This window comes from Aythya marila (assembly GCF_965140915.1).
Source record: "Aythya marila genome assembly, chromosome: 9".
Taxonomy (NCBI): Eukaryota; Metazoa; Chordata; class Aves; order Anseriformes; family Anatidae; genus Aythya; species Aythya marila.
This window is the reverse complement of record NC_139050.1, coordinates 8,639,174-8,663,945: the sequence shown is the minus strand read 5'-3', so window position 1 is coordinate 8,663,945 and position 24,772 is coordinate 8,639,174. Positions and strand designations below refer to the sequence as shown.

At 48.9% G+C, this 24,772-nt stretch overlaps 1 protein-coding gene across 1 annotated transcript; it reads right to left on the bottom strand.

Moving 5' to 3' along the window:
• Nucleotides 1–21,560: 21,560 nt before the first annotated feature.
• Nucleotides 21,561–24,205, bottom strand: LOC309881357 (PHD finger protein 7-like; the record flags this gene model as incomplete). The annotated part of the gene is made up of 10 exons (XM_082767224.1): nt 21,561–21,655; nt 21,761–21,879; nt 22,084–22,200; nt 22,420–22,526; nt 22,618–22,780; nt 23,030–23,154; nt 23,298–23,399; nt 23,590–23,681; nt 23,918–24,103; nt 24,190–24,205. The coding sequence occupies 10 exons, from the start codon at nt 24,203–24,205 to the stop codon at nt 21,561–21,563; spliced, it is 1,122 nt and encodes a 373-aa protein (XP_082623350.1).
• Nucleotides 24,206–24,772: the final 567 nt, after the last annotated feature.

Genomic DNA, 24,772 nt, shown 5'->3' with positions numbered 1-24,772 from the left:
AAACAACATTATTCCTATCTGTATTCCTATCTGTATCGCCATTTGCCGAGGCGATCGGCTCCGGGGCAGGCGCGTTCTGCAGCGGAGCGGGGGATCGGGCCAGGCAGGGCTAATTTTGTCCGGCATCGAGCCTACTAGAGGGAGCCGCCAGGACCCGGCAGCCCTCGTGAGGGAGGCTGACGAGGCGAAGGCGGAGCCAGCAGCGTCAGCGGCGGGCTATTTAAATCGGGACCCACCGCCATTTCACTGCCATTTGCCGAGGCGATCGGCTCCGGGGCAGGCGCGTTCTGCAGCGGAGCGGGGGATCGGGCCAGGCAGGGCTAATTTTGTCCGGCATCGAGCCTACTAGAGGGAGCCGCCAGGACCCGGCAGCCCTCGTGAGGGAGGCTGACGAGGCGAAGGCGGAGCCAGCAGCGCCCCCTCCCCAGCCCTTCAAAAGCAGCCCCTAGGGAGCGCGAGCGACCAGGAGCGCGGCGAACAGGGCGGGCAAACAGGGCGTGGCGCGTCAGAGGGAGTGGCGCGGCAGTTCGCGCAGGCAGGGCGCGCAGGAAGGGCAGAGCGCTCCCCCTACACACAAACAACACCTCGTTAACAACAGCCTAACTAGGCGATAATGGTCGCCACCAGGCACGGCGCGCTCTCCAGAAAGTCGGTACACACCCAGACCGACTACCCGTTAAAAAATGCCGCAGTTCAGGTCACCGGATGCAAGGAGTGTCTGAGCCTGTTGCTGCCATCGGCGGGAGGCAGAGAAACTGCGTGCGTGAGGTGCGAGCAGGTGGATGACCTGGTCCGCATGGTGGCGGAGCTCAAGGAGGAGGTGGAGAGGTTGAGGGCCATCAGGGAGTGTGAGCGGGAGATAGACTTCTGGAGTAACTCCCTGCAGGGCCTCAAGGGGAGGTGCCGAGGTGAGACTCCCCAAATGGGGGCGGACCCCCTGCCCTGTCCCCGTCGGGCAGAGGGAGGGGATCTGGGAGCTGAGGAGGAATGGAAACAGGTCCCTGCTCGACATCGCAGGCGATGCTCTCCCCTTCCGGCCCCACCTTCCCAGGTGCCCTTACGCAACAGGTTTGAGGCCCTAGAGATTGAGAGGCCGGTGTGTGAGGAAGAGGTAGCAAATGTTCCCAGGAGGATGCCTGGAGCGAGGAGGCCGACTCCGCGCCTCAGGACTGCCTCCACCAAAAAAGACAGGAGGGTTATTGTTGTTGGTGACTCGATTCTTAGGGGAACAGAGGGCCCTATTTGTCGGCCGGACCCTACCCGTAGGGAAGTCTGCTGTCTCCCTGGGGCCAGGGTCAGGGACGTTGCCAGGAAGCTTCCTAACCTGGTACGCCCCTCTGACTATTACCCCCTTTTGATAGTCCAGGCGGGCAGTGATAACATCGAAGAGAGAAGCCTCAAGGCTATCAAAAGGGACTTTAGGGGGCTGGGTCGGTTAGTGGATGGAGCGGGAGTGCAGGTGGTGTTTTCGTCCATCCCTATGGTGGCAGGGAGGAGTTCAGAGAGGACACGGAAAGCCCACCTGTTAAACACATGGCTCCGGGGCTGGTGCCAACGCAGAAATCTTGGGTTTTTTGATCATGGGGCACTTTACTCAGCACCTGGCCTGATGGCCGCAGACGGGTCCCTATCTTTTAGGGGAAAAAGGATCCTGGGCCAGGAACTGGCAGGGCTCATTGAGAGGGCTTTAAACTAGGTAGGAAGGGGGATGGGGCTGAGGCTAGCATTGTTGGGGCTGTGCCAGGGGGAACAATGGCAAGGCCGGAGGATAAGGCAATGGCCCAGCTGAAGTGCATCTACACCAATGCACGCAGCATGGGTAACAAACAGGAGGAGCTGGAAGCCATCGTGCGGCAGGCAGGCTACGACTTGGTTGCCATCACGGAGACGTGGTGGGACCAGTCTCATGACTGGAGTGCTGCAATGCCTGGCTATAAGCTCTATAGAAGGGACAGGCAGCATAGAAGGGGTGGTGGTGTGGCTCTCTATATTAGAGAGTCTTTCGAGGCTGTAGAACTCGAGGTTGGGAATGACAAGGTCGAGTCCCTTTGGGTTAGGATCGGCAGGGACAACAAGGCTAGTGTCCTGGTCGGGGTCTGCTATAGACCGCCGAACCAGGATGAGGAGACGGATGAGGAATTCTACAGGCAGCTGACAGAGGTTGCAAAATCATCAGCTCTTGTACTCGTGGGGGACTTCAACTTCCCTGACATATCCTGGAAGCACAACACAGCCCTGAGAAAGCAGTCTAGGAGGTTTCTGGAGAGCGTGGAAGATAGCTTCCTGACGCAGCTGGTTAGTGAGCCTACCAGGGGAGGTGCCCCGCTAGACCTTCTCTTCACAAACAGAGAAGGACTGGTGGAGGACGTGATCGTCGGGAGCTGTCTAGGGCAGAGTGACCACGCAATGGTGGAGTTCACTATTCTTGGCGAGGCCAGGAAGGGGACCAGTAAAACCGCTGTATTGGACTTTCGGAGGGCTGACTTTGAGCTGCTCAGGACACTGGTTGGTGGAGTCCCTTGGGAGGCGGTTCTGAAGGGCAGAGGGGTCCAGGAAGGCTGGGCGCTCTTCAAGAGGGAAGTCTTAATGGCGCAGGAACGGTCTGTTCCCACGTGCCCAAAGACGAGCTGGCGGGGAAGAAGACCGGCCTGGCTCAACAGAGAATTGTGGCTTGATCTTAGGAGGAAAAAGAGGGTTTATAAGCTTTGGAAAAGTGGGCAGGCCACTAAGGAGGACTTTAAAGAAGTAGCGAGGCTGTGCAGGGACAAAATTAGGAAGGCCAAAGCTCATCTGGAGCTCAATCTGGCTACTGCCGTTAAAGATAACAAAAAACGTTTCTATAAATACATCAACACAAAAAGGAGGACTAAGGAGAATCTCCATCCTTTACTGGATGCGGGGGGAAACTTAGTTACAAGAGATGAGGAAAAGGCGGAGGTGCTCAATGCCTTCTTTGCCTCAGTCTTTAGCGGCAATACCGGTTGTTCTCTGGATACTCAGTACCCTGAGCTGGTGGAAGGGGATGGGGAGCAGGATGTGGCCCTCATTATCCATGAAGAACTGGTTGGTGACCTACTACGGCACTTAGATGTGCACAAGTCGATGGGGCCAGATGGGATCCACCCAAGGGTACTGAGGGAACTGGCAGAGGAGCTGGCCAAGCCGCTGTCCATCATTTATCAACAGTCCTGGCTATCGGGGGAGGTCCCAATCGACTGGCGGCTAGCAAACGTGACGCCCATCTACAAGAAGGGCCGGAGGGCTGACCCAGGAAACTACAGGCCTGTCAGTTTGACCTCAGTGCCAGGAAAGCTCATGGAGCAGATCCTCCTGAGAGTCATCATGCAGCACTTGAAGGGGAAGCAGGCGATCAGGCCCAGTCAGCATGGCTTTATGAAAGGCAGGTCATGCCTGACGAACCTGATCTCCTTCTATGACAGAGTGACGCGCTGGGTGGATGAGGGAAAGGCTGTGGATGTGGTCTACCTTGACTTCAGCAAGGCTTTTGACACCGTCTCCCACAGCATTCTCCTCAAGAAACTGGCTGCTCTTGGCTTGGACTGGCGCACGCTTCGTTGGGTTAGAAACTGGCTGGATAGCCGGGCCCAAAGAGTCGTGGTGAATGGAGCCAAGTCCAGTTGGAGGCCAGTCACTAGTGGCGTCCCCCAGGGCTCGGTGCTGGGGCCGGTCCTCTTTAATATCTTCATCGATGATCTGGACGAGGGCATCGAGTGCACCCTCAGTAAGTTCGCAGATGACACCAAGTTAGGTGCGTGTGTCGATCTGCTTGAGGGTAGGAAAGCTCTGCAGGAGGATCTGGATAGGCTGGACCGATGGGCTGAGGTCAACTGCATGAAGTTTAACAAGGCCAAGTGCCGGGTCCTGCACCTGGGGCGCAATAACCCCAAGCAGAGCTACAGGCTGGGAGAGGAATGGTTGGAAAGCTGCCAGGCAGAGAAGGACCTGGGAGTGATGGTGGACAGTCGGCTGAATATGAGCCAGCAGTGTGCTCAGGTGGCCAAGAAGGCCAACGGCATCCTGGCTTGTATTAGGAACAGCGTGACCAGCAGGGCTAGGGAGGTGATCGTCCCCCTGTACTCGGCTCTGGTGAGGCCGCACCTCGAGTACTGTGTTCAGTTTTGGGCCCCTCGCTACAAGAAGGACATCGAGGTGCTTGAGCGGGTGCAGAGAAGGGCGACGAAGCTGGTGAGGGGCCTGGAGAACAAGTCCTACGAGGAGCGGCTGAGGGAGCTGGGCTTGTTCAGCCTGGAGAAGAGGAGGCTCAGGGGCGACCTTATCGCTCTTTTTAGGTACCTCAAGGGAGGCTGTAGCGAGGTGGGGGTTGGCCTGTTCTCCCACGTGCCTGGTGACAGGACGAGGGGGAATGGGTTTAAGTTGAGCCAGGGGAGTTTTAGGCTAGATGTTAGGATGAACTTCTTCACTGAAAGGGTTGTGAGGCATTGGAACAGGCTGCCCAGGGAAGTGGTGGAGTCACCATCCTTGGAAGTCTTCAAAAGACGTTTAGATGTAGAGCTTAGGGATATGGTTTAGTGGAGGGCTGTTAGCGTTAGGTTGGAGGTTGGACTCGATGACCTTGAGGTCTCTTCCAACCTAGAAATTCTGTGATTCTGTGATTCTGTGATTCAACTTACATAATTTTGAACAAAGGAATAACATTTGTCCCTGAGGTGTTGGATGTACTGGTAATTAGCTGTGGTTGTCTTATTACTGCAGTAAATAGCACCATCTAGAGCTCAGGATGGTTTGTAAGTCATCTTTCTAGATTGTGCATGGTAGAGTGGTTTGAATGTCAGCTGTAAAATGGACATGCACTGGCTGTAAAGTAGTATTGTTTTGTATTTATATTATTGTAGGCACATATATGTGTGTGTGTGTGTATACATGTATATATATTTACATAAAATGAGGGAAATATTATATGTGCCACCCCCACCTCCACCCCCCCCGGTAGCAGAAAGCTTAAATGAAGAATGTATTCATGTTTACAAACACAAAGCCTATAGATCCTTGCTTTGCATTTCCAGAGTCCTTTGGAACTGTGGTTGTCAGCTGGTGTTAACGCAGCAAGTAGTGTTTTTCCTATGCAACAGGCTTTTGCAAGTATTTGTGCCAAAAATAGAGCAATTTACTATGTGGTATATTGCACTGCATAGAAGATTCTGTCACCTATGCAGCTTTAAAATATCTCCTGAATTTGACTGTGTAAAATTAGTTGTAGCTATTTTCCTTATAGTGAAGGTGGGTGACTTTAGGAGAGATCAGAGCTGCTGTTTCAAGCAAAGCCTGCGTGCTTGATAGAGCCTTCTGTGCCTGTCATGTAATGGGAATGTTTTGGCCTGGGCTTATAATCTTCTTGATTAAAACTGTTTTGGATTTCTCGATTCGATCCAAATCTCTGAAAGGTGTCTGTTGCTCAATAGATAAATAAATAAATTTGGAGACAAAATCAAATTAAGTAGACCAACATCAACCCTGAGGTAACTGTAATAACAATTCTGGATTTTTTTTTAAATGGTGTCTAGTCTTCTTTAGTTACAGTGATCTCTGTTAGTTTGTTTTCTTTTAATTTAAATGTTTTTCTTATGTATGCAGTTGGGACTGCTTGACCTCCAAGCAGGCTCTGTTCAGGCCTGTTGTAAGAAGGTGTTCCAGATCCTCAGTATACAGCCAACTCTGAGCTGACTTCATTTCAGCTACGCTGATGTGCGGGGACATGAAGGTGTCTTACCAAGGCAGGAAGGCCGTCAGATGCTCTTGGAAGGTGATAAAAGTTATATTGCCCAGTCTGAGTGTGTTCAGAGGTCTGAAGCAATTGCAATCACAGAATGCACAGAGTGGGTATGATTCTCCTCCAGCTGTTGTCAGGCTCATTCAGCTTGCATGCTTATGCCCATGAATGTATCAAATCTGAGGCAGAGACGCAGTGCAGGCTGATTAAACTAGCAATTGAAACACTTCTTAATCTGTGTGAATTTGTATTTTAACTTGAGAAGAATTTTTAAGCTTTAAATATTTTTTCCAATGAAGTAGCTGCTTTGCAGATGCTTTTTTCCCTCAAATTTTTGTTGAGCTATTTGTACTGGTAAATATTAAAGTCTGATTGTATTAGTAAAATTACAGTCATTAATTGAAATTGCATGCAGTCTTTACTATACTTACATAAACAGTGCTCATATACCACGTTTGTAGTATGGATGCATCTAATGCAGATGATGTTGCTATTTGAGTGCTTTTGGTGGGGGGGGGGGGAGAGGAGGGGGGGCACGTGGCTGTTATTGCACTTGAATGGGATGCCTTTGGTTATTTTCTCTGAAGCTCCGGCTTTTGAAGAAATAATGCTTGGTCAATTTTCCATAAAATTCTAGCTGGCCATGGCAGCCTTCTGTTTCAATCAGTGGCACAACTGGGGCTTAGTTAAGATGCTAAGTGAAATTTTTCATTTTGATTTGTCTATAATTTTATTTCAATGAATTGTGTTTTAAAAAGTTCTGCCTTTCAATGTGAATAATCAGTTTTATGGTTTTACTTTCCTGTTAAGGCACCAGTTTACCACTTCTGTACTATGCAGTATATTTTTTATTTCTATATTTCTGCATAAACCATAGGAATTAGTGGCACAGTAATAAGTACTGGCTTTCCAGTCACTCTGCAAATAACGATTTTTTCTTGCATGACTTGATAGAAGAGTATTGGTGTTTAAGTTTTTGGAATCTGCCACACGTTAGACACCAACTATTCAAGAAACATGTTCCCATCCAAACAGTGCTCTGAGTACAGTGCCAGAACTGCCATGGGTTCACTCCTCATTACAGTTGCCTCTAATTTCCCTGTGTTGCAGAATCACAGAGCTGGAAGAAAACTTGTTCAGTCTTCTGTAAGATGCCTGTGTTCATATAAACCTTTGCCCAATATTCGGAGGTGAGGAGCTGTAAAGCTGAGGTATTAGCTTGAATGTAAGGTCTCCACTTCTAACCTGCTCTTAAGAACTTCCATTCCTGGAAGCTCTACAGCCCCTTCAAGCAATTTATTAAAGAAACTACACATTCATTTAAAGAGAGCCACTACTTACTTTAGACTCTTAAACTTAGAAGCCAAGTTGTTCCTAAGTACCATGCTTCTTCCTTTTCCTAGGGAAAAAACATGCCCTGGCCCTGGTCCTGCAGTAAGTACTACCTTGACTGACCTCGGAGCTGCACGGTTCCAGGATTTTCAAGGACGCGGTCATTCTCATAAAAGGAAGCTATTATGCGTCCTTTTAGTGGAGATCAGCAGCTTGACTGTTCTCAAAGTGCATCATCTGGCTGGTGGTTGCTGCCTTTAGGTGAGTTAATTTTCACCTGTTTGCTTAAACAAACAAACCAACCAACCTTGTCTAATCCTGGTATCTAATCTTGTCTAACAAGCACTGTGTAATATTAGGAAAGAAATACAGCCTAAAGTTTCGTTTGTTTGATAGCAATGTTGCCTTAGGTCACTAGCTTCTTTACTCATGGATAAAACATGAATCTGATGTAAGTGTATAGGTCTCCATGGATCGATGGTAATCTGAGTGACTGAAGCCCAGCTCCTCTGGAATCACACCATTACATACCAGGGTGGCATGACCCTCCAGGAAAGCTCCCTTGTTCACTTTTGGAGAAAAGCAGAGAACAGATTTCACCAACTCCCCTTTCTGGAATGAATTTATGCTCCTAAATGTGTGTCAGTGCTGCTCTGCACGTCAGTCTGAGTTTAAGTTGTCTTCTTTGAGCTGTCTGTCAGGAGTGGTTTGATATTAGGAGATTTGACATAGAGAAGCTGAGTTGTTGGCTCAAATGAAAGAATTACAATGCTTGGTTCATTAACAACATAAATAGCAGAGATAATTGGATACAGTAGAGTAAGGCTCAGAGTATTGCAAAGACTCATCAGAAACACCTGACAATATGTTTCAGGGTAGGTTATAGAGTCAGGGACAGCTGAAGGAGTGTGGTGATGAAGCTAGAACAGAGGTCTGTAATGTCACAGTTGCTGTGGAAGTGAATGATAAGATTATATGCCATTTCTTGTAGTGCAGGAACTAGGAGATGTCACTGATGTAATAATATGAGCATGTTTGAAACAAACCAGAAAGAGGTTTTTTTTCAAACATCTCCTAATAATCATAGAATGTTGCCAGAGGCTATTGTGGAGGCTGGAAATGGATTTAGAAAAGTAACTGACAAGTTCAGGGATGAGAGTTTCTATCAGTGACAAGAAGCCTGAGGGTCCAGATACAGCTTCTAGAAATCCTTCAGCCACTGATTCCTGGACTGTGTAGCAGAGAAATAAACATTCTATAGTTTTGCTTAAGGAACGAGTAAGTAAAAAATTATTAGCCACTGAAAGTAAAAGTATATGAGGTCAAATAAATCTATAGTCAGATCCTGAGCATCTGTTCTTATGTTTGCTGCATCCTTTGTATTCTTGCACTGGGCTTTTAGCAGAGCAAAACCTAACTAGCTATATTTATTTCTGTTTGTTTTGAATTTCCAGTGGTTGGTTGTAAACTAGTGCCTGTAACATAACTTAGGTTATCCTATTAAACGTATTTACAATGGTTTCATATGTACTCTGTGGTATTTGTTACTTTGTATTGCCTCTTAAAAGCTGACTGAGTATAGGAGAGTGGGCATCACTGTTCTATCAAATACTGTGGCTGCCATGTTCTTGTTCTGGATTATTACCCACTGGAAGGGATTATTGTGCTTTACCATGGAAGAGCACTGGCTTGGAGCATGGTGGGCTCCTCCCGTTTGTATTACAGGCTATTCCTGCAACAGATGTAATAGAAATGCATAGAGTGCTTGCAGAAATACTGTCTTTTCACTGCTTGCACAAACTAATTTATGCATTCCTTGTGTTTCCTCACCAAGGAGACAGGGTTTACTACAAGTGATTGCAGACCTGCTTGTCATCACTGGCCTGCTGAAAGGAGCTGCAGTGCAGCAGAGTGACTTCTCTTGATTCAAATCCTGTGTGCAGAGTGTAGCACTGAGTTAGAGAAAGTGTACCCCTAAGAGAGAGAACTTCCACAGAGACCCCTCCTTAGTGAAGGAACATAAAAGCCATTGCTTAGCCCTAATCAGCAGAGTTTCATTAATCTGATACAACTCTTCTCAGGAAGTATAAATGATTTGGCTGTTAAAAGTAGAACTACATGACTGGTCTCAAAAATAGGTCTATATCTGTTCAGGTAAGTAAGAATTTTCTACCTTTTTTGTGGCTCAGGTTCGAGTTTGATCATTAAATGTCTTTGAGGAATTTGACAGCTGCCTTTGAGATCCCCTGCCATCGTTACATCTTGTCCGCAGAAGCACAGTAACAGCTGTATTTTCAAAGCATTATGCAGAGATTCAACCACATGACTTGTGCTAATAACAGCAGTAAATGCACTGCTAAATATCTACATATTCCTTTAAGAACTTGCCTTTTGCTGTCTCAGGGTTATCTTTTGAACTTAATTTTAAGTGTTCAAATTATTTTCTTTAAAGTGTATCTGCATCATCAAGAAAAAGGTAATCCTGCTCTTTTCATATGCCTGTGCTTGGATGAACAATACCCGTGAAATAGTGCTTACAGCAATGCCAGTTTTAAAACTTGCATACGTGCATTAACTAGATGTTCTTGGATGAATGTGTCTTAATACAGTTATTTACAGGCTGCAGAAAACAGATAATTGAGAAATGAAAATGAAAGATTGCTGTGCGTTACTTGTGTAAGTAAGCAAAATAGGAAAGGCAGCTTTACAGATGTTTTTTCAAAACGTCATACAAAGAGCAGAGAGAGGTGGCTGTGAGACAGCATCATACAGTTGATGATTTTCATTTGTTAGGATTTGTAAATAATTTGGAACCTTCTTGGCCAGAACCTGTTGGATATGTACCTTGTGCAGTGTGACTTTAACTGGGAAGTCTAGTGGATAAGAAATACAGGAGGGAAGAGTGTTAGGTTTGTTCAGCAGGATTACTGAGGGTAAAGATACGAGTGGTGACAAGAGGTTGGGCCAAGGTATGTCTCACCCAGTAGTTTGTTTCTGGTTCTGGCCGTTGAAATCCATAAGATGATATGGAAACGAGCTAATGATGTACTAGTCACACTATCACAGAAGTCTCCCAGCCCCCAGCACTGTTAATCTTAGGGTCTTCCTGAACTGGAAGCAGTATTTCTGTGTTTTATAAGCCACGTTAAATTGTTTTTCTGTTGATACATTTGTTCTGAACCCCTGTAAGCTTTATGGCATCTACGGTATCCTCTAGCAGGGAATTCCTTACTTGACAGTAGGGCGGAGGGAAAGTGTAGAAGTTTTGTTTGGTTTTGAGTTTGCCTTTGACTAACTTAATCTTAATACGTAAAGGCAGTAAAGGATAGTACTGACTCAGCCTTTAGCCATGTTTGTAAAGTTAGGATTGTTTTTTTGCCATGTGTATGATTTCAACTTTTCATTATATGTAATTAAGTTTCTATTTTTTTTTCATATTTGTTCAGTCTTGGAAGTTCCTTTTGCAACACTTGGCCTTTATCTTTAATATCACAGATAGTTTAGTAGCTTTACCGTTACTCATTCCTTTTTACCAAGTCATTTAGGTGTGTATTGTTCTGAGTATTCCTAGGGTTGACAACACACTGTATCCTGAAAAGAGACGGCCAGTGAAAAACAATGGACACCAAACTGCCGGTGCAATCACAGAGGACTGGGTGAATGCAAAGCAGGAGAGCAAAAGTAAGGTAGAGTCTTGAGTACCTGTGACACAGGGCCCTGTGGGAGCCAGGCAGCTCTGATGCTTGGATAGAGATGGACAAGGGAATGGCTCAAGAGTGCCCTCTAAGGGGGCAGCTAATCAGGTCCCTCAGCTCAAGTTTGGTTCCCAAACTAGAGACTGCACCCCTAATGAGGTAGTGGGTGTTTTGAGGTGGTGGTGATGATGTCAGAAGAACTTGTTTTGCTTTTAATTAGCGCATTACACTGTAAAGTTTGTTCTCTGGGTAAGAACTGTAAATTTTCTTTTGGTTGGACAATTTCCATTACTCCTAGGTAGGCTATAGGCACGTTGAAGCAATATCTCTTCAGAGGTGATGCCTGTGCTGGAGGTGGGGGTGGCATCAGCTGAGTTAGCTCTATCACCGCTCCCTTGTTCAGAGCTGCTCCAGCCTTTGTCCCCTACATCCCCACTCATCCAGAACAGTTCTCTGCAGCGTGTGCAGCAGCTCAGAGAACAGAGGTGAGCAGGTGTGAAAGGCTCGGCACGTCTCTGAACAATCTGTGTCCATCTGTTGTGTGTGGAATTGTAGTAAAGACAAAGGACAGTGAAATTTATTACTGGAAGTAACAGAAACTTCAGAAACACAACCCAGCATTGTTTCTAACCTACTTCCAGGGTAGATATGATCAGAACTGGAATGCAGCCAGTGTGAATATGTCATTTGGTGAATAAGAAAAAAAATCTTGGATTACAAGTGTTGCTTATGGGATGAAGTGTTACCATGCACAACTAGACTTGAGAGGGAGCTTCCTTTCACTTGGGGTATTTCATTTTCTTCTGGGAGGCCTGAATTGCATCAGTTTGGATGCCATGTGGAGTAGGACCTGACTAAAACATGAAAAATGTTCTGAGGCCAAATACTTAGGTTCTGGTTTTCTTGTGATTGAAAGATGGTGTGCCTACACACAGGTAAATAAATCTGACTTCCTTTGTTCCTATGTGTATCTTGTCCAAAACAACAAAAAAAATGTTCTTTACTGATAAAGTGTTGGTATACGTTTTTGACATTTTGGTTTTAAATCATTAAGTTGTCTAAAATACACAGCTATAAATAAGTCCCACCTCTGGGTTTTTGACAAAGTATGTCACAGGATTAGTCTCTGCTCCTACATTTAGCAGTAGTGGCTTTTACTGATTTTGGAGATCAGCACAATCTGCAGAGGATTGTTGTGAAAGCATCTTGCAAAGTCGTCATTCCTTACAGAAATTTACGAAATCCAAGTAAACAGAAGTACACCTTTTGCCTTTGTGTATTTATATTTGTATCTGATTGTGTTGCAGCAATTTGAACTTGTATATTATAATTATGTATGTATAATAATGAATTTAATCAGATGTGTCACAGATTAAAGCCTTTCAACAGTGCTAGTCAGCCTTTTTACTTTTTGAGCTGCGGTCAGAAATTGTAGCTGTTAGGAGAATTTGGTCTGCATCAGTTCTCACTGAAACCTCTCTGTGGCATTGTGCCTTATTGCATCATGTCCATGCTTTTTCTGAAGTGTGTTGGAGAAAATGCTGAAGTTACTCATTAGTAAGGATTTTTCCAGGCATTGAATCTCCAGTGGTAATGACAGAATGTTTTTACATGCCATCTAATGTTCTTTTTCAGTAACAATCTAAATAATCAAAAGGGAAAAAAAAAAAAAAGTGAAATCAGCTGCATAGCAGAATGAGAAATCAAATGCAGGCCTAGTTGTTGAAGATGCTTGTAAACAACATGAGTATGATTGCTTGAAGGAATGATAGACAATTAGTGTCGAGCAAAAAGGAGTGGGTTTATTCAGAATAGCTTTGTTGTTAAGCTAGAAAAATCACAACTTGACGGAGATGTGTTCATTAATTTTCTAGTTTCCCCTTCTAGGGGAACATTATTTTTAAAGTTAAACAAGATCGGAAAGTGGTTGAGGAAGACAAGGTTCTGGCAGGGAGCAGCCATTTCCATTGTGTACGGCAATAGTGCTGTGGCCACCCAGATGTGATCAGGTAGCCCACATCACTGGTGCCTCACATTTCTCTCATCTTGTGAAAGCTGCAGTAATGAGCAAAGCTATTTTCAGAAAAGTGTTTGGTGCAGTTATTAGTTTTAGTGCTTGGCAGCAGCTGAAAAGCAGCAGGGATTGCCATCATCAGATGAGCCACGAGCATTTCAGCCCTGAACTGTGCCATTTTGAAGGCTGTGCTGTTTGAGATGTGGTACTAAGACAAGGTGCTTGGAGAGAGGGCAGTGCATATTTACAAGTGATGTCTTCATGTCTTCATTTGAATTTTTATTTTCCACCATTTTAATTTGTAGTTATTTTGTTTGCCCTCCTAATTGTAAATTTGTTTCCCACCGTCTGACTCAGGACAGTGCCAAATGTTCCAGTGGTTTCCTGATAAGCTTCTTACTCCTGCCTCAATCCCTGTAACTGGGGCTATCTTCTGGAATGTTGTGCCAGGATAGGGGGAGGAGAGAGGCTGCTGCTGAGGAAGCAGTAGCGTCACTGCCAAGGCCACATCAGTGTGTGTCAGCTGAACATGTGACATTGCTGTGCATGCAAGGTGCAGCGCTGCACAGCTCCTCCTGACCTCTGAAGTCAAAATGCATGACATGCTGAAGGCTCTGAAAGTCTTAATAGTTTAGTGATTAGAAGGAAATTGGCCTTATGTGGGCATCTCCAAGCAGTACTTTTTGCCTATGCCCATTCTAATGATTGGTGTCTGCAAGAGACATCATCTGCTGGTAGCCATAGGCAGGAACAGTGTTTTTCTGTAACCGAATGAGCATCCAAGTGTTTCAGATTTTGATTTTTAAACGTAAAGTCATAAGACTTTGTGTGAGTGTGCTAATTTAACTGTTCCTCTGCTTTTCCCTGATTGAAGCAAGGTGAGGAGGGGCATCACTTCAAACAGAACTTGTTCATAAATCCTTTGTACTTTTATCTGATGATAGATATGCTGATAGCCATTTGAAGGGAAATCTTGTAGCTTCATTGTCTTGTTCTGGAGAATTACTGACTGCATTATTGGAATTGTGACTATTTGAAAGAACCTCTTGAGAAACATTATTTTTGTGAGAGACCCAGGAAAGCAATAGTCAGATAATCCCATTCACTGCATTTCAGGCAACACAAACAATGCATTGCAAGATACCGCAGTAGGGTTCATATTGTGTTATTTATTCATTAGTTAGGATTTAGAAACGATGAGTAGCTGTTCCCTGGCACCAGTCCACTTCAGTCATTCATGGGATCTGGATTTACATTCTTGTGTCAGTCAGGATAAAACTGCCTTAAATGGAATGCACGGATTTCAGTCTGTGTACATCATTATCCTACTCTGTTGCAGTTCTCTGTTGGGAAGGACTGGTGGGAGCAGAAAACTTCAAGTTGCATCAATTGCTTTTGAAAGCAGGGTGGTGTGTAACTACCTCTTAGGAATCCACAGGAAAAAGAAAAAGTGCAATATCATTCTGGTTTACACCCTCCAACATAACCACCCCTCTCCTCTTTTTCCCTCCCCTCCCCTCCCTTCCCTTCTCCTCACCTCTTTAGGAGCTATATTGCTGTATGGTTCAAGTGACTGGTACAGAACAAGCGTGAGGTGAGATTTTTAGAAATGTGTGTACATGTTCCACCTCAAAGTCCCTAAAACTTTTTCCAGAAAGATTCCATGTACAGCACAGTGTAGGGATATTGTCAGTTCCTTCTCATGAATTCTAAGGAGTTCTTGCATTGTCTCAAAGATGTAAAAAAAAAAAAAAAAAAAAAAGACATAACGTGACATTTAGGTGTGAAGTTGTGGATATATTCATTAGCAAAAGATGTCTCAGTAAGGAGCAACTCAATTCACTGATAACAGCAGCTCAGACTGAGAAATTCGTTACAGTGGTTAACAACCTTGTAAGTAGAGGTATAGCAGAGAGATGCTGTACCTTGCTTTTCCGTCATTTTCTGGAAGATGATTTGTAGGACTTAAGGCTAAAGCTCCTAAAAACATTGGACATTGAAAATAGTTTGACTTGTGGGTGTCCCTCACATAAATGACTTACTATAGTGTGACCAAATAATTTTTTTTTCAGTGCAAAATTGTCTTGCAAAAAAAGGGTTATAAACTGTTGCTTGAACATAGTACATCTATGTTCAAGTGTGTATCCAATACAGATATTGCTTTTGTAGAGATGTGTTTAGACTTGGGAATCCTTTCCCCCCCCATAAAGATGACAATGGTACTGTGATAATCTGAGGGAAGAATATCTTCATCATCTGCCAGTAGCTGAGTCTCTGTATGATGAACTATGTTGGGCTTCCCATATGAGGAGAGCTTTGATAAGCAACTCCACTGCTTAATTTCATTCCTACTTTCAAATGTAATTTTTTTTTTTTTTTTTTTTTTTTATCTATACTCTCTACCTGTTTGCTAGAAGGTGCCTAACGGGGGCAATTCTGTTTGTTTTTTCTGTAAGGGTGATGCTCGGACTGTGTGTACATCATGAGTAGCTGACCTGAGAGCATGCCTGTAGAATAGTGTTGGTGACCAGGTGAACTTACCGACTATTAAGTATTCTTCAGTAACTGCGTGCTTGTGTTTTGCCACCATGATAGATGTGAGATGTGCTGCCCAGTTTTGCAGAGGGATATTGGAAGTGGGTGATTTTGGTCCTACCACAGTGCGACGGGGTGCTCAGAGGAGATACTGAAGGTCATTGCAAACTGCTACGTTGCATTGTGGTACCTTCTGTGGATGTGTGATGCAGTTATTCTCAAACCTCATTACTGTGCAGGACTTTAAAATACTAAATTCAAAAGATCCACCCATGCTGTTTTTTAAATGCACAGTTGGAGTATTCAGGTACCCTAAACTGTCATTTCAACACTCCCCAGGTACTGAAATTTGAACTAAGGTTGCTTAATGCTTATGATCTTCTATCAAACTGTTTTAATGTGCTTTTTATCCCCTTCTTCCTCCTTTCCTTTCTCTTCCCTTCTGTCAGTTCAGCAGAGGGTTGTTACCATATTACCATTAAAAATGTGAGCGATAGCATTGTAAAAGAGCAGTTCAACATGAAATATTGTGCAGTAAAACACTTTTTATCAGATTCTACTAGGAAGAAATGTGCACTTCTAAATAATTAGGGCAAAAATACCAGTAATTCTAAACTGTCTCAGTTATTAACCATGCCTAGATTTCAGTAAAGTTTATTGGGGATTAAAAGTGTGAGTTCTGTTACATTTGGGAGTAGTTTGTTCTAAATTTCAGAGCCGGTTTTCAATGTGATGCACAAATGAATTAAATTCTCGATAATCTTGAAGATATCTTGTTACCCTAGAGGGTTGATACCCTCAGAAAAAATAAGGACATCCTTTATTCTTAGCATGGGAAAATGGTCAAATCTCTGAAACTGCAAAGTTCATTTCTTTGATTTTGCTCTCCAGGGCAAAGCAGCACTTTCAAGAAGCACTTCTGCACTTTATATTTTCACATGGAGATGTCTGTGGCAGGATGTAGGTGTGTCAGGATACCTTTTCCCACTCCAGTCCTTCAGAGATTTCTGAGTGAAACCTGAAAAAAGAGACTTGATCCACAGCTGCTTTTTTAAAATACTTTTGGGGCAGAATCTCAGCTGTGAGAGGTCCCTTCCATTCCCTTCCATGCTAATTAGCACTCTGATGTGATGTTATGAATCCCCAGTGCTACCACACAGTGTGTAAGTCAACTTGTGCCCATAGAGTGTGTAAGTGTTATGTTCTCCAGTCAGAAGTTGCAACTGGAAATGGTATTCGTGCTAGTAGGTAGAAGAGCCCTTTTTGGTAGAAGAGGAGGAAAGGAGAGTTTCTCTTCTTTCCATGCTGTATAGGAGGTCAAGTTCTCTTCTTCTCACTGGATGGCTTGTGCAAGTTACCAGTCGTGGGAGCAGCAGTCTGAATCCTCACAATTTTCTGCCAGGTAAGGTCCCCAGAAGTTCCTGTCTCAGTAGCTGCTCAAACCTGGAAGCTGGTGAGGAACCCATCTGCATGGTCACTCTTGGAGGGTGCTAGGAGGCCTGGCAGTGCCTCTTGACCTGCCTTCCTGCCATGTTTCCCGTCACTCAGGACCCCACGTTCCTTCTCTCTTCGCTGTCTTTGCGTCTGTTGAGCTAGGGAATAGCGAGTGTCTGTGCCGGACTCCCTGGGCCATCTTCCTGGAGTGTTATCCTGGATACATTTGGGGTGGGAATTTTACCCTCTGCTTAGCCTGAGAAACCAAAAATCCAAATGTGTTGCTTAATGACAGAAATCTGTAAAACCCTTCATTTTCAATTGAGTTTCTGTCAGATTCCAACATGAAGCTGGAAAATTGTCACTGTTCTGTTGTGTAGTCTAAATCAGTGGTTAAGGTGAAATGACAACCTATTGATCAGAAATTTGAAATTTAAATCTGGCAGTGAACTGTATCCTTTTATCTTTAAACATATGCCTCTTGCTATTTTGAATGGTTTGCCTTCTACTGACAGCTTGCATATAGATCCCAGCTGATAAGTAGCTCACACTGAGCACACTTTTATAACTGTAATGCATCACGCTTCTAGCTTTGGCACAGAGCACAGCACTCAGCACACTTTGAATATTGCAGCTGACCGTCTTGAAAAGGGTGAAACCAGGGTGTTCTGTCAGATGAAGAAACTTGAGCTTAAGTCAGGTCTGCTTCAGAGAATAAGCATCTCAAGAACAGTGCCCTTACCTTTTTCTTCCTTAAGAAAAGCTACTGCATTAAAACTGCAGAGGGATTACTGAGTGGGAAACTGTTGATGAAATTAAATGCTGTTTTTTATTTTTTATTTTTTCTTGGAGATAGAATTCTTCCTATTGTCCTCCTCACACCTACAGTTGACTTTTTTTTTTTTTTTTTTTTTGTCAATTGAGCACATGGGGATGTGGTGTGACGTGATCTTGTTCACTCTTCCCACCGTGCTGTGACAGATCTGTTGCAAGATAGGTGCTCTGAGAGACAGTGTAACATACCAGGCCAGGCATAGCTTCTCTAGTTTGTTCCTCTTTGCGGATCCTCCTACCATTTTATCACTGTTCTATTTATTTGTTGAGAATTTTAGGAAATTGCTCTATGTATCCCTCTCCTGTGGCCATGGAGTCACCTACTAAAGCTCATCAATTCTGCTTCAGTATGGTCTCCATCTCTCAGAATATAGTCCTTTGTGAGTGATAAAATACTGTAAATTTAACTCCTATTTTTGTGTGTGGTAAGGGTAATTGAGCAGTTTGCTGTGAGATTGCGGTGGTTTTACTCAGGTGGGCGGCCAAGCTCCACCACAGCCGCTCTCTCTCACCCCCTTCTCGAAGAGGAATGGGGAGAAGATACAATGCAAAGGGCTCAGGGGTTGAGGTAAGGACGGGGAGATCACTCACTGATTATTGTGATGGGCAAAACAGACTCAGCATAAGAAGATAGTAAAATTTATTGCTCATTACTAACAAGCTAGAGAAGTGAGAAAAAAAAGGAAAGAAACCAAAAGCACCTTCCCCCATCTGCCCTCTTCCACCTCCTCCCCCTGAGTGGCGCAGGGGAACGGGCATGAGGGCTGTGGTCAGTCCATAGTGCTTCTTCTCCGCTTCTCCTTCATGGTCACTCTCATCCCCTGTGCCGTGGGGTCCCTCCTACAAATGCCGTCCTTCCCAAACTGATCCTGTGTGGGCTGCCCACAGGCAGCAGCTCCTCGAGAACTGCTCCAGTATGGGTCCGTCCCACAGGGTCCATCCCTCAGGAGCACACTGCTCCAGCCTGGGTCCCCCCCGGGCAGCAGCTCCCCCTACATCCCCTGCTCTTGCATGGGCTCCTCTCCACGGGCTACAGGTCTGGCCCCGAATCTGCTCCGGCAGGGGTCTTCCACAGGCCACAGCCTCTGTCACTGCAGGGCCACCTGCTCCAGCGTGGGCTCCTCCACGGGCTGCAGCGTGGACCCCTGCTCCACTGTGGTACTCCATGGGCTGCAGGGGGACAGCCTGCTGCACCAGGGGCCTCTCCACAGGCTGCAGGGGAACTTCTGCTCTGGCGCCTGGAGCACCTTCTTCTTCACCCCTCCTTCTTCACTGACCTTGGCACCTGCAAGGCTGTTTCTCACTCCTCTTTCTCCCAGCTGCTGTGTGTCACAACAGTTTGTTTGTTTTTTTTCTCCCTTTTGTAAATCTGCTCTCACAGATGCGCAACCAACATTGCTTACTGGCTCGGCTGTGGTCAGAAGCGAGGACCTTACCTAACATGGGGCAGCTTCTGGATTCTTCTCACAGAAGCCACCCCTATGGCCCCCTGCTCCCAAAACCTTGCCACAGAAACCCACTAGAGATGTGAGGCTGGGACATGAACTAGCAACAAGGTCACGTCCAGGCCCAGTCCTGCCCAGCCTCTTCATGAACGATCCGCAGGGCGGAGCAGGGCATGCCCTCAGCAAGTCTGCTGCTGATCCAAGCTGGGAGGAGATAGGGATGCACCAGAGGGTGGTGCTGCCCTGCAGAGGGCCCTGGGCAGGCCGGAGAAATGGCCTGGCAGGATCCTCGTGGAGTTGACGGCAGGGAAGCTGGAAGCTGAGGCCCTGGGGAGGAAAGCTGGAGCCCCCAAGGCTTGTTGGAGTTGCCCCAGCTGGAGGACTGGGTCCAGTTGTGGGCTCCCCAGGACAGGAGAGCCATGGGCCTACTGGAGGGAGCGCAGTGAACGGCAGCCAAGCTGGTGGAAGGACTGGAGCATGTGTCCTCTGGGGAGAGCTGGAGAGAGCCGTGACTGCTCGTTGTGGGGATCTGGCTGAAGGATATCGATATGCGAAGAGAAGGTGCAAAGGAGATGGAGCCAGGCTCTTCTCAGTGGTGCCCAGTGTCCACATGGCTGCAGGTGGCCCTGCTTGAGCATGGGGGTTGGAGCAGGTGACCTGCAGAGGTGCCTTCCAACCCTGACCCCACTGTGTGTCCGGTGGTTTTGCAGGGACCTGAACCAAAGCGGGGCCATTCAGCCAGGCCCGAGCACCGGGGCAGCTGTGAAGAGGCTGCCAGGAGGCTGCCGTTCTGGATTTGCAAGGTCTTCTTGCATTGAAGCTTTTCCTCCATTTTTCTTGCTTCCTCTTTTGGTTGAGGGAAGGAGGGAGTGACTGGTTCCTGATAGACCTTTTCTGTCCTCTGCAGACATCTCTGGTTTGATGCTTCCTTAATGGCTCCACTGATCTGTCGTGTTCTTCTCCCTTCTTTGTGGGCATCCTCTGCCTCCCTGTAGCATTCTCAAGGGTTAGTAGTGGTGGGAAGAGCAAGACCAGCCTTTTGTGCAAAGAGCTGTGCTTGCGATGGGGCTGGGCCTGGCACTTGTAGTCTTGTGAACCTGGTGTGTCTTCATGGGCACCTGGCCCTTTCCTCTGCAGCTGGGAGTGCTTGGGGGTGGTCCTGAGCAAGGAAGGGGCTGTGGCCTCCCTCCTGTGTAGGGAAAGCTCCAGGCTGGCTGGTGACTGCAAGGGAGAGCTGAGGCGAGGCAGGCCTCCAGAGCAAGCCAGGAGGTGTTGATCCGTATGGGAGGTGGGGAGGGTTCTCTTGATGAAGTACCTTCTATCTATCCTTCTATTTGCAGCCAGACCATTGCTGCAACTTGTTTTGCTTGAACTCTCTTTGCTGGAGCCCCTTCACAGGACACCGGATTTCAATCCCTAATGCTGAAACGAGAATCTCGCTGTCTCTGGGTGGTAACTCTGCATAGACCCTTCTTCCAAAGCGGAGGCTGAGCATCAGCTTCTGGTAGGAGAAGGTAGTTCGAGGCCACAAGCACTTTTAAGTTATTCTTTAATAAATATATTCACTTAATAATAGTAAAAAACAAACAAAAAAAAGTGTGTATTGGGCTAAATGTTTGTGCTCCGGTCCTGATTTGGTTGGTCTGTCTCTGCCTTGACTCTTCTCAGAGTTGTTCAAGTGCACACGTGCTGAGGCTCTGCTTCTGCTCAGCACAGCACTGGGGGTCCCCTTCGTGCTTGGTGGTCAGGTCTGTTTTGTTAAATAGCAGTGCCTCCTTTCTTCTTTTTTCTTTTTTGAGGGGTGGGTGTTTTGCGTGGATTTAGGTCTTAGTCGGAGTGTTCAAGAAGTGATACTCATATAGACAAAAAAGCAAAACCACTTTATTTGTACAGGAAAATGCACAGGAAAATGCAAGCGAGCTGCAGCACACTGTGCTGAGTGGCTGAGGGAAAGAGCAGGATGGGAAACAACGGAGTTGTTTTCTCCTTTTGGTCAGCTTTGTGCGCTGTTTTTGTTCTTCCTGGTAAGCATTGTTCTCAGGCTCTGGGTTAGGCTAACTACCTGCCTCTGCGCTGTAGGGACAGTTTCCAAAGCTAGGAGAACACTGGTGGGTCCCTTCCAGCTTGAGGGATCGTCTCCTGCCCAAGCTCTCTCCCTAGCAGCATGACTCTGGAGCCATCCCAATTCCATCTCCGTCCTGGCTCCATCAGCCAGGCCCATTTCTGTCCCGGAGACCCAGCTCCATCTCCCCATCCAGTTCCAGGCTTGGTCTCGCCTCCATCTCTTCTCCTGGCTCCGTCGCTCTTCCTCCTCAGCAAGTCCCAGCTCCTTCGCCGTGTCTCAGCTCCATCCCCTCATCTCGGCAGGAGCTGAGTGCCACCCCTCGCCTGCCTTTGGGTGCGAGCGTTCCCCCACTGAGCACCTCCTTGAGGTCCTCTCCGTGAAGGCCGCCCGCAAGTGCACAGCCCGACCCTGTCTGGCGGCGGGACACCACGATGGATCTTCTGTCCCCAGGCCGGGCTCAGGGCTGTGGCCGGCTGTAGGGGCTGTGGCGCTGGGGCAGCACCCTGCCACGGCCGGCTCTCCTGTGCGGTGGTGAGGGTGAGGAGCTGGGAGCTGCAAGGGGAGGCAGGAAGGTCAGCGGATCTGCCCACCCTGCCTGGCCTGCAGAGGGCACGGAGGGCTCTGCCGCCCCGAGCCTGAGCACGCCGTGCCCCTTACCAGTGGCCGGGCCAGCGCAGCCAGCGCACTCCCACTGCTGCGTGGTGTCCCCAAGGCCGGAGCATCGGCGGTGGGTCCCGCTGGCGGCACAGGAGGAGCAGAGCAGCAGCTGCCAGGGCCTGGGGAAGAAGTTGTGCTGGTGAGCACGCAGAGCCCAGCAGGCAGTGGCGCCACAAAGGCCCCCAAGGCTCCAGAAGCATTGCTCGTGGCGCCCCAGCAGAGGGGAAGGTGCCTGGGCAGAGCCCCAGCAGCCACTGCACGGCTTGGTGGAGATCTGGCTCACAGCCCCCAGCAGCCGGGGAGCTGCTGCTGTGGATGCTCACCCTTCCTCTTCCCACTGCTCCCGGCCTCCCCTGTACAGGCACTGCCTGGCATCGCAGCGGCCATGCAGCTGTGGCAGTGCCAGCTCCTCCTCCTCGTCCTGCTCGCAAGCCGGCTTTCTTCAAGAGAAAGTAGGAAAGGTCACGAGCTCATGGGGCACTCAGCAAGTGTCAGTGCTGATGCTGGGACAGGGCTCAGGGGCATCCCTGGCAGCAGGCCAGCATCGTCCTGTCCCCCAGGCAGCCCCTTTTGTTGGGGACAGTCTGCCTGGAGGGCTTAGGGCCTGGGGCTGTGCCCTCTCCTGCCTTGAGTGGGTGGGAAGGAAGAAAGGAACGCACATGTGCGGCACGCGGATTCCCATCTGCTCCATCTCAGGGACAAAGCGCTCCTGGTCCCGGCAGTGAGGACACGCAAAGTGCCTGAGGCACGCCCGAAGCGCCTGTCCCTGTGGAAGAGAGACTCCCCGTGTGAGCAGGACGCCGCTCCGGGCGCATGGTGTCCCTGCGGGCTGGCAGAGGGAGGGAAGGGCCTCCTACCTGGATGCAGCCCCGGTGGAACCAGGCGTGCTTGCAGGAGGGGCACACCATGGTGGTGTAGGAGAGGCTGTCCTCCACCACCTCCATGCAGATGATGCACGTGGTGTGCCCCTCCTGCAGCGTCTCCACGGTCTGCTGCGGGCGGTGCTCCCAGCAGAAGGAGCTGGGTGAGGACGGAAGAGTTGAGTGAGGCCAGGGAGCGCCAGAGGCCCTGCACAGCTCTGGCCAGAGCCTGGAGAGGACAGCAGCTCCCCAGGGGCATACGAGCCCCCCCTGTCAGCCCTCTCCTCCCCAAAGGAGCCCCCCAGCCACCATTTCCCTGCTGGGCCCCGGGGCACGCGTGCCACACCGGGGACTCTGCCTGCAGGGCGCAGGCTGAGGGGGCTGCAGCCCAAGCTAGGGCAGCTCGTACCTGTACTCCCCAAAGAACTGCGAGATGCAGCCCCGCTGGGAGCTGCAGGGCAGGTGGAACCGGCGCGAGCACCGCTTCTGCCGGCAGGCGAGGGTGGCCCCCTTCTTGCGGCAGATGCAGCAGCGCTGCAAAGAGCACAGCAGCCCCGTCAGTGACGTGGCCGGGGCCACTGGGACTTGCCCGGAGCTTGTCCAGAGCCTCGAGGATTTCTTTGCCAGGGCTTGGGCTCAGCTGCCACAAGTCTCGTCTGCTCCAAAAAAGCCCTCACCTTGCGAGCTGCCCGAGCCGCTACCCGCCTGATATCCGCGGAGAGGAATCCGAAGATTCCTTCCCCTTCAGCGCCTCGCTGGTACAGGCCCTGGGCTGGATACTGGAAGACAAAAAAGCCCCGCAGCTGCTCAGGGCAAGGAGATAGGGACCGTGGTGGGGAGGCTGTGCTGGGAGCGCAGCAGGAGGAGGTGACAGCCAGCGAGCAGCGCGCTGGGGATGACACAGTCCTGTGGGCTCCAGGTGCCAGTCAAGGGGTTGGGGAAAGGCGCGGGCAGCCGCGGGGAGCTCACCAGGCAGTTCACGTGGGCGCAGACCCCGTCCACCTGCTGCATCGGCCCGCAGCCATCCAAGCTGGTGTCCGAGCGGTGGCACAGCACGCACTCTGGGGGAGGCAGGGCGGCAGCCATGGATGAGAGCATCCCCCCACTGAGCACCTGGCAGGTGTCCCCGAGGGACGCCCGCAAGGGCAAGGGCAAGGGCAAGGGCAAGGGCAAGGGCCTGGTCGGGGGCTCCTGGCAGGGCGTCCCCGGGTGTCCACAGCCCAAGCGGCTCTGCACAGCCCCAGGGGGTGCTCAGGGCCCTCCACCTCCAGGGAGCTGCTGGGGCATCTGCTCTCACCGTCCTCCTGTGCCTCAGGGGCCTTCTCCTCCTCTACGGCAGCCATGCTGCGCAGCAACTCCTCGCCTCGCCTGGCCTCGCCTCGCTGCCAGGAGCTGCTGCCTCCACGCCTGGCGCTCACTAGAGACGCAAAGTCCCTCCCAGACTCGCCTGTGTCACTGGTGTCAATGTTGTCCCTCAGCGTCGCTAGGAGACCATGGAATGGTGGATGATGCGGCAGGGCCCAGGAGCTCCCCCAGCCTCACAGACACCCCCTGGGCTTCCAAGCCCACGGTGCAGCCTCTTCATCCCCGTGAATGGCCGTGGTGGCTTGGCCTAGGCTGGCGGCCAGGCGCCCACCCAGCTGCTGTCTCGTTCCCTCCTCAGCGTGACAGGGAGAGAAAAGACGAGGGAGAAACCCTCGTGGGTTGTGACGAGGGCACAGGGAGATGGCTCGCGGGCTGCTGGAGAAGCAGAGAAGTGAGAAACAAAGAAACAAAATGAAACAACAACCACAACACCACCTTTCCCCCAGCCATCCTCTTCCACCTCTTCCCCCCGAGTGGCGTAGGAGAACGGGGGAATGGTGGCTGCGGTCAGTCTCTAGCACTTCGTCTCTGCCGCTCCTTCTCGCTCACTCTTGTCCCCTGCTCCAACGTGGGGTCCCTCCCACAGCTGCCGTCCTTCCCAAACTGATCCGGCGTGGGCTTCCCACAGGCAGCAGCTCCTTGAGAACTGCTCCAGTATGGGTCCGTCCCACAGGGTCCATCCCTCAGGAGCACACTGCTCCAGCCTGGGTCCCCCCCGGGCAGCAGCTCCCCCTACATCCCCTGCTCTTGCATGGGCTCCTCTCCACGGGCTACAGGTCTGGCCCCG